General features: G+C 38.7%; 1 protein-coding gene across 1 annotated transcript; it reads right to left on the bottom strand.

Annotated features, from left to right (window-relative positions):
• Positions 1 to 13,066: 13,066 nt before the first annotated feature.
• LOC137732631 (uncharacterized) lies at positions 13,067 to 13,555 on the bottom strand. The gene is made up of 2 exons (XM_068471937.1): positions 13,394 to 13,555; positions 13,067 to 13,303 (listed from the first exon to the last, which is right to left on the bottom strand). Exons 1-2 carry the CDS (start codon positions 13,553 to 13,555, stop codon positions 13,067 to 13,069), a joined length of 399 nt encoding a protein of 132 aa, XP_068328038.1.
• Positions 13,556 to 14,634: the final 1,079 nt, after the last annotated feature.

Genomic DNA, 14,634 nt, shown 5'->3' with positions numbered 1-14,634 from the left:
TCTTGCTTGTATCTCTATTATGCAATTCATGTAGGGAACTTGTGAGGAATGCTTTGGGTTGTCGTATGCAATCATCCAATTCATTAACTTAAGGAAAACTTGACGGTTAATTTAAGCGGACCTAATTAACCTGGGGTGTTGAGAATTAATGGTTTATTGAAATGCAATTGGAAATCATTTTATTATGCAAGTGTAACATGTATGGAGATGAACCCCTTAGCTAGCCATACCATCCATTCATTTCCGTCAAATCCATTTTTACAATTTATTTTGTTTCCAAGTATTCATTTTAGTTTAAATTCGTCCAAATCCAATTCCCCCCTATTTCGTTGAAGTCTTAGTCTTAATCTTTCTTATTTTTAGTTTTGCTTTCTTCAAGCATTAAATAGTGTTTTATATTGTGTTTTTATGTTTTTAAGTCAATTTAGAAGGTTTTAGCAAGCCCTCCTAATCCCCGGTCTAGAACGATCCCTCACTTATCCATTCTACTACAATTGTCAAACGAGGGTTTAATTTGTGTGCGCATAAATCACGCATCAACTGAAGGGATGCAAACCGGTCTCTAGACCTCTAATTGCAAATGAAAAGCTTAAGAAGGATGATGAAAGTGAACCTGCAGATGCTAGTCTCTACAAAAGCATTGTTGGCAGTCTATTGTATCTAACTGCAACAAGGCCGAATCTAATGTTCTCATCAAGCCTACTTTCTAGGTTTATGTAGAATCCTAGCAAGATACACATGGGGACAGCAAAACGAGTTATAAGATATGTGCAAGGAACACTTGATTATGGCATCAAGTATGAAATGGGGAAGTCAACTATCCTAATTGGATTTTGGGACAGTGATTGGGGAGGCAGTGAAGATGATAGCAGAAGCACATCGAGCTACGCTTTCATCTTTGGATCAGGGGTATTTTCATGGGCCTCTATGAAGTAACAAAGTGTTGCACTGTCCACAGCTGAGGCAGAGTATGTGAGTGTATCAGAAGCTACAACTCAAGCTATTTGGCTAAGGTTCATACTTAAAGACTTTGGGGAATTGCAGGTTGATGCCACACCACTTCTGTGTGACAAGACCTCTGCAATCGCCATGACAAAAAACCCAGTATTTCATCAGAAAACAAAGCACATCAAAAGGAGATATCATTTCATCATAGAGGCATTGTAGGACAACACAATCAAGCTACTCTATTGCAGCACAGAAGATCAGATCGCAGACATTTTCACAAAAGCATTACCAAAGGAGAGGTTCAATTACCTGAGGGGTTTGCTCGGAATGACTCTCAGAAGCAGTTTAGAAGGGAATGTTGGAAGCTAAATAGCTTTTGAAGTCGAGGGATCGAAGGCAGCAAGGAACTCCTGAGCGTGGATTCGGTCTGCATCGAAGAAGAAAGAAGAAATGAAGGGTTTTAGTTCCAACGGCTAGTTTTTCAGTTTAAATATATGTGAGTGTGTGAATGACAAGTGTACACTCCAGATTAGATCACTTAAAACCCAAATGAAGGGCTAGGATTCAATATGGGGTAGTAAGGCTGAAATAGTTGTTCAGCCTCTTGTCAATCACTCTCCTAAACAAGTAAGGGTCATGGCAATGCACCATACCCTACAAGATTTCCTCTACTTAATGAAATCAGTGTTGCTGCATTTTACACAGACTTGAAGCCGTCAGTATCAACTCCAAGTTCTCTCCATTCTTTGCTATTCTAACCCTAAGAAACTGATCCAAACTATCAAGCAAAAACATCAAAATAAACAAACTTTATCACTTGGTTTTTTAAGGTATTGCATCGTCAGGTTTATTTCATCTAGTGAAGTGACGACTCGTTCTTTTTCATATTTTCTTAGTCTTGGTTTTAATTTGCTGATTCATTTTCATGTTGCATTTCTTAACTAGATGTCAATGAAAGGGAAAAGTGTTTTCATGGGATTATGCCTTACTTGGGTTTTGATCAATTCATCCCTCTTAAAGCGTTTACTCATGCTTCCAACGGATATCTCATGGAAGACGTGTATTTGGAAATGACATTTTTGTTTGTAAAGAAAGAAGAATAGGAAATGTAGAGCGTCTATCAATGATCAAGGATGCTGTTAAGTGCAAGCATGTTTGGAAGGTTGAGAACTTTTCAATGTTAGATGCTGAGAGTTACTACTCACAACTCTTAATTGCTGAAGACCTGAAATCGTATCTCCAATAGGCTTTCAATTTACTATCTTATCAATACCTTTTCTTTGCTGAAGTCGATTTTCATCTGACAGAAAAGAGATGGATATACTTTCAGAGGTTTGAACTACATATGCAATTTGTACGTACATAATGTTTACATTATCCCTTAAGGTGTCAAGTTGTAGTTTTGCTTCTAATGTAAAAAAATGCTCCCTTTAATTAAACTTGAAAGGTTAATGGAATCTTGAAATGTTCTCATATACCTCTTCTCATGGTCGCTGGAGGAAGATTCAGCTTTGTCCGAAAGGAAATTATGATGGGAAGGGTACTCATATTTCACTGTACTTGGAATTTGATGGTTAAGAAGACCTTCATGATTCTAAAGTGTTTGTTGAGTATTCCCTGCGCATTGTAGATAAATCCCTTCCTTGCACAAGTGTTCTGAAGGTAAATTTGGCCTCTTTCAATGTTTAATTATGTATATAGTCCCATATAACATTAGGATTTATTCCGTGTAGCTAATTGTTGGTTCAGTGCCACGGATTAAAGTTTTGGTTGGCCTTGTTTCTATCCACTGGACACTTTCAAACATGCAGGCAAGGAGTTTTTGTTGAATGATACTTGCATAGTGGAGGCCAATGTCACTGTCCTCGAAGCTGCAAAAGCACTGCTGTCTGCTTGTCTTCAGTTTCAATGTTGCTAAACTTATGTTAACTGACTTATGAATATGAATGAATGTTCTGCGTCCACGATACGGTTTGTACTAAATGTGGCGCTTCTATAGAACTCTAGAGCAGCAATCCTTTCCTACCAAATGACTTGTGGTTGAAAGGCATTTTTATCCTTGAATTTAAGTTGTGCTCAAGTTTGTGCTTTTGTTTAAAAAATGATTGAAATGCATTTTTGTTCAAAAATATGGTTGACTGCCAAATATATCGACTTTTGACCAGTAATGTCATACGAGTAACATCTCTTGTGTATAGCTGAAACGTTGTTTTGCTTGGGTAATTTTAACTTCCTTGACAATGCTAAACCTTAAACATTGTTCAGTTTAATAAGAAATAAAATTGCAGAATATGTGTTTTGAAGCACCTAAAACCAGGTGATTGATACCTTTTCAATGAAAAAAAAGGCAACCTTTTGAAGCAAAGCATGAGGGTTCTATCCTCTTTTTTTTCTTGACAAACAAAAGCATTGCTAGGTTCAATTGTTAGTGTTTGGGGGGAGGGGATCTGTAGAGATCAAACCCGCACCAAGGTGCCTAGGCATGATTGTTTTCCACCACTGCGGTGAAGCATCATCTGCAACATTTATACCTTTTAATGCTTTCTAGTTAGGAATAACACCATACTTTTCTTTACAAGCAGGTGATGGATACCTTCCAAATGAAACAATGACAACCCTTTCGAAGCAAAAGCATAACATTTCTATCCTTGAAAGCTCTCAAGTTAGGAATAATACACCTTTAATTTTTCCTTATAAGAAGGAAACATATTTGGCTGTAGAACAGAAAACCCGGTTGAATCCTTTGTAATTTGTATTGAATTATTGGAAAATCAAGTTTGTTGATATGACGAGTCTCAACTTCGATGACCAAGATGGCAAGATATTTTATCATTTTGCTTGAGTGTGTTGAAGTTGGAAATTAGTAGCTAATGTACACGTTTATTTTCAGGGATACTGAGAACAATTTCGGGTGCACCACCAACCCATTACACAGTAAAAGTAGAATCGATTTCGTTGCTCACCAAACATAACTTGGAGAAATATGAATCTGGGGACTTTGAAGCCGGAGGATACATATGGTACAATCCTTTCTCTCTATTTCTGAGAACAAGTTCTTACTGTTCCTTTTCTCATAAGCTTTGCGTTAATTGCTAGTGCTTTCTTCTTTTTTTGGAGCTGCGTTATAAATTGCTGTTTTGCTGCAGGAAACTGGTTTTCTATCCGAATGGAAACAAGAACAGGAATGTGAAAGAGCACATCTCTCTCTACTTGGTAATGTCTGGAGCAACTACTCCCCAGATTTCTTCGGAAGTGTATGCTGTTTTCAGGTTGTTTATACTCGATCAGAACAACGGCAATTACTTCGTTCTTCAAGGTACCACTTCTTTCTTTTAACTCAACGAATAAAAAAGGCTGATAGTTCTCATATTTGTGAAGCGTCATCTCATTTTCCAATCTTTTTAAAATATGCATTGCTCAGAACCAAAGGAAAGGCGGTTTCATGGGATGAAACTCGATTGGGGATTCGATCAATTTCTCTCCCACAAAGCTTTCACTGAAGCTTCAAATGGATTTCTCATAAATGACACTTGTGTGTTGGGAGCAGAGGTCTTCGTTTCTAAAGAGAGAAGCAAAGGCAAAGGAGAGCGTCTATCCATGGTAAAGGATCCTGTTAAATACAATAATACTTGGGTAATTAACAACGTATCAAAGCTAGATGCGGAATCCTACGACTCAAAAACATTCATTGCTGGAGACCAGAAATGGTATATAACACTAAACTTATTAGACTTCGCTCTTAGTACAAAAAATTTCTCTCGAAGATATCGAAAACTTAAGCGCAGTTTATCTGAAAGTGTTGTAAATGTGTTGGTGGTTGTTGCAGGAAGATGCAGCTCTATCCCAAGGGAAAAGGCAATGGAGTTGGAACGCATCTGGCTTTTTTTCTGGCGTTAGCCGAACCAAAATCTCTTCCTTCTGGCTGTCAAATATATGCAGAGTTTACCCTACGGATCAAAGACGTGCTGAATGGCAGGCATGTTTCTAATAAAGGTAAAGATTTTGCCTAATCCTACTGCTACATAATCATACGAGCAAACAAGGATTAGAACATCTAACAAACATTCAATTAAGGGTGGTTTTATTGCCGCCATCATGCTAAAATTCCCACCATGAACGACGATGAGACTCTAGTTCTAGGAGGTGTTTGAGTTGTGATGGCGTGCCATATTGGTGATACTTACTATTGAACCTGCGTTCAGTGGAAGGCTAATATCGAGAATTTCTGATTGCAACCTACTGAAAATGTTCACAATTTTAGGTTGGTCGTAGCCAAAGATTTTAGGGTTTAATTTGTTTTGGGATTCGGGTAGCCCAATCAGTCGTCCTCACGGTCCATTTTCTGAAAACTTTCAAGTGTTTCTTCAAGAATGTGCTGAACTTGAAGACTGCAGTGTCCGGGGCATGCCCATTTGTTGCAGTCTTGAAATGCTGAAACTCATGTTGAACTTCTAGTATTTAGCAGAAAGCAACTGAAAGTTTTCAGCAACAGGACAATAAATCGTATATAGACAACAATTTAATTTGTTAAGTGTTATCCAGTTCTGTCTTTTATTGAAAGTTCGTAACCAACTCTATTTGCATGTTTTACTCTTGTGGAAACAGACTTTTTGCAACGTAAGAGTAAAGCTCTTTACGATAGAAGTTCCTTCCCGGGGAGTTCTGTTAGATTGAAGTCACCCTTTTACCCTTTTTTCCAATAAACTATTGAATTGAGAATCCTTTTTGGTGATTGCAGCAAATCACTGGTTCAGTGCCTCAAATTCGGTGTGGGGATGGATGAGATTTATTACTTTGGAATCATTCAACGAAGGATGGATAAGATCTGTTACTGTGGAATCAATCAATAAGCCGTGGTTTGTGTATATGGATACTTGCATTGTGGAGGCAGAGGTCACTGTCCATGGAATTACTGATGCACTGTAGCCAAACAGTTGAATAGTACAAAATTCCTACTGTGTGTAACTTTGGGGGTGTAAAATAGTAAAGATAGTCGAATAAGGTGTTAAAGACACATTCATTTCACTTGTGAATACCATTGTATCGTTTGTGACTATATGGTGAATAAATACATCATTGTCTGCTCTTCATATACCTTTCTTTGTTTTCAGTTTCATTTTTCCTTCTATGGTGCTCGAGAGCATAGAATACTCCAAACTTTTTAATCGTTAAATTTTGATTTCTTTATTTTTAAACAAAGATCTAAACAGTAAAAGCACCCGAAATATCCCATACTCTAGGGCACCGTAGAAAATCTTTTTTTTTTTCGTTGAACTTCAGTTTGGTAGTTTGCGGAGGAAAAGTTTGGAAATATATTGGGACAGGAAAGAAAAATGAGACAATACTGAATTGGTAAATGTTGCATTTATTAATAGTTGCGAACTTTACAGAATTCACAATGAATCAAATATACAAAGAACATGATAATGGAGAGTGAAGCACGCTTCACAGGTCCGTTCTGAATGAGAACAAGTTAACAATGAATACTTACAAGTCACTGATATGGACGAGGCGATTAGATAATTTGGGGAGGAGATGGCAAGATTAGCGAAAGGTTTTCTCGCTGCTGTAACACATATACAGGAAACCGTTATCCTCCTTGTAAGTTTCATAGATGGAAACCAAGCGACTGGCTGTAAATGAAATACTCATAATAAAGTGTTAAAATGGTTCCGAAAACATGATGCAGGCGCTGAATTGTACTGGTCGAATGGATGACAACACGCTCTTTACCCGTTTGAGGTAAAGTGTTCTTCATAAAAACAGAAAGAGCTTTCCCCGGGGTCAAGTGAAGCCTGCTGCTGAAGATATGGATAAACTGTCCGACAGACATATCTCTAGGAACCAGAAATGTAGAAGAAACAAGCAAACACGGAATAGAGGTTAATCTACTTAATGTGAGAATGGATTAACAATTAGCTAAAATTGTGCCGGAAGTAAACCAACCAATTTCAGTTGAATATCAGAGTGTGCAACGAACAAGACTACAAAATAGTAAGAATATTATTAAACAAACTGAGAACGCTGAAACGGCTCCAAAATCCCAAGAGGCTACATTGTGACTAACATGTTCTCGACTGAACAATAAGCATGCTATTTATAATAAACTAACACTATTCCTAAAAGGTAAGAAATCAAAACCCTAATGCTAACGGGCGAAACCTAGAAAACCAAACATTCAAATAAACCAAAATACTAATATTTTTCAACACCCCCGTCAAGCTCATGGCGGTATACGACATGGGTTTGCAAACAAGCAAATGTGGACTGGCTCCGTTAGGCAGACTGGTAGGCATACAAACTTGACTTGACTGACGAACTTGACTTGATTGGCGAACTTGACTTGACTGGCGAACTTGCGAACTGGTGAACTGATGATGATTATGGCTAGCAAACTGATTTTGATTTAGACCGACTAGTGTTGAGAGTATAGAAAAAACCCGTCACTAAACGGATGAGATTTCCATATCTCAATTATAGCAACGAACAAACAACCACAAAATACTATTACTCAATAGATACAAGCACTTGAATAACTGTCACAAAACAATTCCAAACAGGCCAACACCCGTGTGGACCTAAAAACAAACTTAACCATTTTTTCAGTTTGCCCGTGTGGGCCAAAACAAACAGCCAAATATTTCTTTTCCTTTTCTTTTTTTTTCCCTCTCTTTCTTTGATTTTTTTTTTTTTTTAAATAAAAATCTTTTCCCTTGTGTGGGCCAAACTCTCAACCAATTTCCAATTTTTTCTTTGGCGATGACATTCCGCGGCAGAGGACAAGGCGAGGACGAACTCGATCCGAGTTTGGTGTTCTCGGGTCGAGCAGCAACGGTGGTGTGAGGCAGTGGATGCAGGCGCCAAGTGGGTCGGGTGCGAAGGAGGTTCTGATCAGGCGACCATCTGACCGTGCGTGCAGTAACGTCTATGGTATAGCGGCTGTGCGGTGGTCGTCTGTGCAGCAGTCCAACAAGGATGTGATGAGCAGCGGGCATGCAATCCTGGGTCCGTCGGATCTGGGCGATGGTATGAATATGGATCAGTGGGTCAGGTTCTGGGTTCCTGATTGCAGCGGCGACATGGGTGGATGGTGATCGGGTGCGATGATGTCGGGTCAAGTACGGCGTGAGGGTTTCGACGAAAATTGCAGAGATGGCATGCGAGTTGACAACGACTTTTATTTTTTATTTTTTATTTTTAAAACTAACAGCAACAAGACAAACTGATACTGAGCAAGGGATCAGGATCCTCTCCCAATCTAAGGATGAGGATTCCTATGCTCAAGGAATGTGGGCCGTTGGATGAAAATTCAACGGTTATAATTATTATAATTTAAAGGAACCTCCTTGTTTGTAGCCGTTGGATTTTCATCCAACGGCCCACATTCCTTGATCATGAAGATCCTTATTCTTAGATTAGGAGAGGATCCTGGTCCCTGAACAAAAGCACATTAAATCCCAAAGGATCAAACTTGCTCTCATATTAAGTCGAATATCAGATTATCAAACGGACAAGAGAACGCGACTAGACAAACAAACTAGTTACCAAAAACAGATTCAACCCCAAAGGATTAAACTCTCATACTAAGTTGAATGTCAGAGTCCAAACTGCAAAATAATAAGAATACTATTAAACAAACTGAGAATGTCGAAATGGTTACATAATTCCAAGAGGCTACATCGTGACTAACATGTTATTGAATGAATAACAAGCATACTGTTTATAATAAACTAACACTAATAAGTAAGAAATAAAAACCCTAATGCTAACACCAGAAAACCAAACATTCAAATGAACCAAAATACTAATATTTTCTAACAATTTCTACTAACTTTCTGAACTAATTATATATACTCGGATTATACAAAACTGCAGATAAAGATCCAAGTACACATCTGTTAATTAAGGGCAGAAAAGGAAGCAACAAAGATTCTCAGAACGCAGAGCACGTGACAGATGCCAAGCTCTCTGTTTTCAAGAACGAAGAGTTATATAGTCATGATTCCTATATGTATGCCAAAGAAACCGGGAAGAAGGACTTAGAGATGGAAATAAGAATATCGAAATTCCTAGATCCTAGAAAGTGTTATTTATAAGTTTCGACGTGAAATTATAAAACTCAGGTGTCATATGGCATTTAAGTTTGTTCTTGACGATAGAAACATTGACCTTGTTGAAAATGAAAAGAACCGTGACAACTAAACATTCCTTTTCTTTTCCATTTCGGGCAGGTCTGTCCCAGAATATCTTTCAATGATCACCTGCAGAAAAAACATGATGTTGGAACTCAGAGAAAATGGTAGAAAGCTTTTGTACGTGTATAGTCTGATAACACTAGAAACCTGAGAGAATGTCCTTGTTTATTGAATGAAACTTGTGGCTGTTAAATAGCCTTACAATGCAATGAAATAGGAAATAACAACCCACGATTTACATGGCCTAAGATCATGGTGCATGACTAAGTCAGAAACAGAAAGATAAGCTTGTCCCTCAAGAATAGGAGAAATTATTTGCATGGTTAGAAACTGATCCCTAGAAATAAGGAACCCTAACCCTAACGGCTAGGAGACTTCAAATATTTTAACATCCTCCCTTAAACTGAATATCATTGATAATCAGTTTATCCCTGGGTATTTGCAGACACCCATTGCTTCTCGCATCTTTGCAAACACTTCTAACTTCAATGGTTTAGTCATAACATCTGCAATCTGCTCCTGGGTTGAACACTGTTTGAGCTCCACTACTCCATCATTGACCAAATTTCGAAGAAAATGAAACCGAACGTCAATGTGCTTGCTACGTCCATGCATTACTGGATTTTTCGAGAGTTTGATGGTTGAGATGTTATCACAGTACATGACAGTAGGTTCAGACTGCTCACAAGTTAGACTTTTCATAATCCTCTTTAGCCAAACAACTTGACAAGCACTTGAAGCTGTAGCGATAAACTCAGCTTCGGTAAAGTAACCACTGGTTGCTTCTTTGAGGACCAAGATACTGCACTTGAATTCACCATGAAGACATATCCTGATGTACTTTTTCTGTCATCCTGATCTCCTGCATAGTCACTGTCCGTGTAGCCAAAAAGCTTTTCATCTCCTCCCTTCCTATAAAACACCCCAAAACTGGATGTTCCCTTCACATACCTTAGAATCCTCTTTGCTGCCTTCAAGTGAGTCTCCGTGGGGCGTTCCATATACCTACTGATTAAGCTTACAACAAACATCAGGTCAGGGCGTGTGGCTATAAGGTACATAAGACTTCCCACCAATTGCTTGTAAAGAGAACCATCGACTCCTACTCCTTCTTCATCCTTTGTGAGTTTGAAACCAGGAATCATTGGATTTTGAACCGAGTTGCACTGATCCATGTTGAATCTTTCAAGGACCTCGTAAGCATATTTTCGTTGGCTTATAAAAACCCCATCTTCCTTCTGTAACACTTCAATCCCCAGAAAATATCTCATTTTTCCAAGATCAGTCATGTCAAATTCAACCATCATGGACTTCTTAAATTGTTCAATCATAACTCCATCGTTCCCAGTGTATATAAGATCATCAACATACAAACAAATAATCAATATTTTACCTCCATTTGCTGTTTTAGTGAACAACGTGTGCTCATGAGGACATTTGTTGAAGCCTTCTTTGACAAAATATGATTCTATGCGACTGTACCAAGCTTGGGGAGCTTGTTTGAGTCCATATAGTGCTTTTTTGAGTCGATAGACTTTTGATTCTTCTCCCTTTTGTACGTAACCTGGTGGTTGATCAACAAACACTTCTTCACTGATTTCGCCATGCAGGAATGCTGATTTGACGTCAAGTTGGTATATCAACCAACCTTTCTGTGCAGCAAGTGAAAACACTATGCGAATTGTGTCCAAGCGAGCCACCGGTGCAAATACTTCTGCATAATCCACTCCATACTGTTGATTGTACCCTTTCGCCACTAGCTCTGCCTTGTACTTGTCTACTTCCCCATGCTCATTGAGTTTGGTTTTGAAAATCCATTTCACTCTAACAGATCTTCCTCCTGGTGGCAGATTAGTTAATTCCCACGTCTCATTTTTCTCTATTGCCTTGATTTCTTAATCCATTGCTTGCCTCCATTTCTCACTTTTCACTGCTTCTTCATAAGTCATCGGATCACCATTAGTGAATAAGGCTAGATGAGCTATATTCACATTTTCTTCATCAGAGAGACCTTGACCAGTCTCATAATCTCTCATCCATGTAGGAGTTCTTCGTGTTCGTCCTTTTGGGAGTGAGGTGACATTTGAAGTGTCTTCTTCGAAAGAACCACTGTTGTTGGACCCATGTTCTTCTAGTTCTTTAGCTGTCTTAGAACCATTTTCATCATTTTCCTCTTCTGTACTTGCTTCTTCATCAACTTCCCATTCTAAATCAGCCAATATGGTTTGCTTGTGGGCCTCATCCCAACTCCATTCTTGGTCTTCTTCAAAGACCACATCTCTACTAACAATTATCTTGGAAGATATAGGATCAAACAATCTATAAGCTTTAGATTCGTCATTTACCCCCAGAAATATGCATTTGAGACTTTTGGCTTCAAGTTTCACTCTTTTGTTGTCAGGTATGTGAACATGTGAAATACAACCGAAGACTCTGAAGTGCTCCACTGATGGTTTGAGACCCTGCCACGCCTTTTCAGGTGTTTTGCTTTTCACGGCAATGGTTGGACTTTTGTTTAGCACATGTACTGTCCAATTCACAGCTTCAGACCAAAATTTTTTAGGAATTTTCTTCTCTATCAGCATGCTTCGTACCATATTCATTATGGTCCGATTTTTCCTCTCGGCAACACCGTTTTGTTGTGGAGTGTATGCAGCAGTTAATTGTTTGTGTATCCCATTCTCTTTGCAAAAGTTTGTGAACTCTTATGATGTGAATTCACCCCCTCGATCTGTTCTCAAACTTCGAATGAATGCTCCAGTTTCCTTCTCCACCCTAGCTTTATAGGTTTTGAAGGTAGCAAAGGCTTCTGATTTCTCTATCAAAAAATAAACCCAGGTTTTTCTACTATAATCATCAATAAAGGTGATTAAATACCTTTTGTTGCTGTTCGAGGTTGGGTTGATCGGACCACAGATGTCGGCATGCACCAACTAAAGAACTTTGGAAACCTTCCATATGCTTTCTTTTGGGAATGAATCTCGATGCTGTCGTCCTACCAAACAGCCTTCACATACTTGCTGAATGGCTTTGAACTGGGGTAACCTTTCCACCATCTTCTTTTGTTGAAGTACTTTGAGTCCATTCCAACTCAGGTGCCCATATCGACGATGCCAAAGAGTGGCCTGATCTGTGGTTAGAGAGGAGAAGCACTTTGTCTCACTTGGTGGTGGGCAGTGAGCAAACACGATAAACATTCTGTTAGGAGTCATTTTAGTTTCAATGATGAGCCCCCTCTCAGGGTGAAATATCTTACATTTGTCTCGTTGAATGAGCACAGTGAGCCCTTTTTATTGCAACTGCCCAATACTTAACAGATTGTTCTTCAGTTCGGGTACAAAGAAAACTCCCGTGATCACATGAACTATCCCTTTTACCTCCACTCGAACCGTGCCTTTACCTTGAACAATAAGACTCGAGTCATTTCCCATCTTTACTGATTCCTTGAAACTGCTATCAAGATCAACAAAAATGTCTCTCTTGCCGCTCATATGGTTGCTACACCTAGAGTCAAGAAACCAGATGTGTTGAGTTCCAGCTTTTTTGAAATCGACATGTGCCATCAATAGCATCTCCTCTTTTGTTTCTGCATAGTTTGCCTTTGGATCCCATGCTTTCTTTGGGCATTCCCACTGAAAGTGTCCCAACTCATGACAGTTATAACATTCTAGGGTTGATTTATCAAACCCAGATCTGCCCCTTCCTCTTCCTCTTCCACGATAGTTACTGTGACCTCTAGCTCGTCCTCCTTGTTGAGTCCCAGATGTGATTTGTAGCGCTTGTTCCTCCACTACAACATGGCGACTAATCCGTTGTTCATGCACCAACAAACTGCTTTGAAGCTCATCGATGGACAAAGCATCCAGATCATTTGATTCCTCAATAGAACATACAACATAGTCATATTTTGGAACCATAGACCTTCAGATCTTCTCTATGATCACCACATCCTCCAAGTGCTCTCCGTGAATCCTCATCTTGTTGGCAATGATGAGAGTTCGTCCAAAATAGTCATTGATTGATTCTTCAGCCTTCATGTGCAGCACTTCAAACTCCTTTCGAAGAGCCTGCAATTGAGCACGTTTGACACGTGTTGTTCCTTGATATTTCTGCTTCAAGGAATCCCAGATGTCATTCGCAGTGTCCTTCTTCAATATGGTCTATAAGATCGAACGATCGATGGCTTGAAACAAATAGTTTTTACACTTCAAGTCTTTCAGCTTCTGATCATCAATCATCTTCTTCTGTACTTCACTTGAGTCAGCTCCCTCTGCTGCTGTAGTGACTCCCGTTTCCACTAGGTTCCAATACTCTTTGGAACGTAGAAAGTTTTCCATTAGCATACTCCAGTGATTGTAGTGTCCATCAAACTGTGGAATCGTAGGTTGCACAAATCTGCCTTCGGACGTCATATCTTTGTTCCTCCACACTAGTTCCTGTGCAGTAGGTTTTGATTAGGCCCCGTGGTGGGGCTCTGATACCAGATGTTGGAACTCAGAGAAAATGGCAGAAAACTTTTGTACATGTATAGTCTTATAACACTAGAAACCTGAGAGAATGTCCTTGTTTATTGAATGAAACTTGTGGCTGTTAAATAGCCTTACAATGCAATGAGACTTCAAATATTTTAACAAAAAGAACACCCTAATCAGTTTTGACATCTTATCCGCCCTCGCAACAATGCTTCCAACAAAGTCTAACCGTGTCGCTTCTAAGCCGCTTTATGATTGTAATGTGCGGTTATAATCTTCCTAAAAAATATCATTTCCTCCCAAGCTTGTTAGATGTATACACAAAACGAAATGCAATGAAGAAAACACCGATCAACGATGCACCACGCTACAATGGGAACCATCATGTTAAAACATAAATTTACTTCCGTGTTTCGAAAGTTTTGAACCAAAAAAAAAATTGCATGAAAGTAAATCTCAAAACGCATAACATAATATCAACTTCTGAACAAAAATACTGGAGATTCTTCAAATATGTAATCCACATGAATTAAAATTTGTCCTTTTTTCAACTCACAAACCAAAAATTTACCATTTCAAAGCATGCATCCATCAAAATCTTTCAGCCACTAAAACGTCATCTCTCAACCGGGTCAATGTCAAATTCTAATTAAATAATAATTAAATCGTAAAAAATATTAAGCAACAGAAACGCGTAAATAAATTAAACAAATTAGAAATTCTAATCAACCAAAAGATCATAAACAAGGATAAATTTCCATATTTCCAAATTCCAAATGCATTATTTCCCAGTTTCTTGGCATTTCCAAAAACAAAAATCACAGAAAAAAAAACTCACCGAACTCGATCTGGGTATTTTGCAATTATATTTTTCGATTCTTCAAGTCGTTCATCAATACCACCAAAAAAAGAAAAAAAAAATTTGCAATTATATTTTTGTTTGGTCACTGGAAACTAGTGCTCTACCCAAATGGAAACAAGACGAGGAATGTGGCAGGCCAAATCTCTCCTATTTGGAA

The sequence above is a fragment of the Pyrus communis genome, chromosome 4 (genome assembly GCF_963583255.1).
Source record: "Pyrus communis chromosome 4, drPyrComm1.1, whole genome shotgun sequence".
Classification (NCBI taxonomy): Eukaryota; Viridiplantae; Streptophyta; class Magnoliopsida; order Rosales; family Rosaceae; genus Pyrus; species Pyrus communis.
Note: the sequence above shows the minus strand (reverse complement) of the source record. Positions and strands in the feature narration are given on the sequence as shown.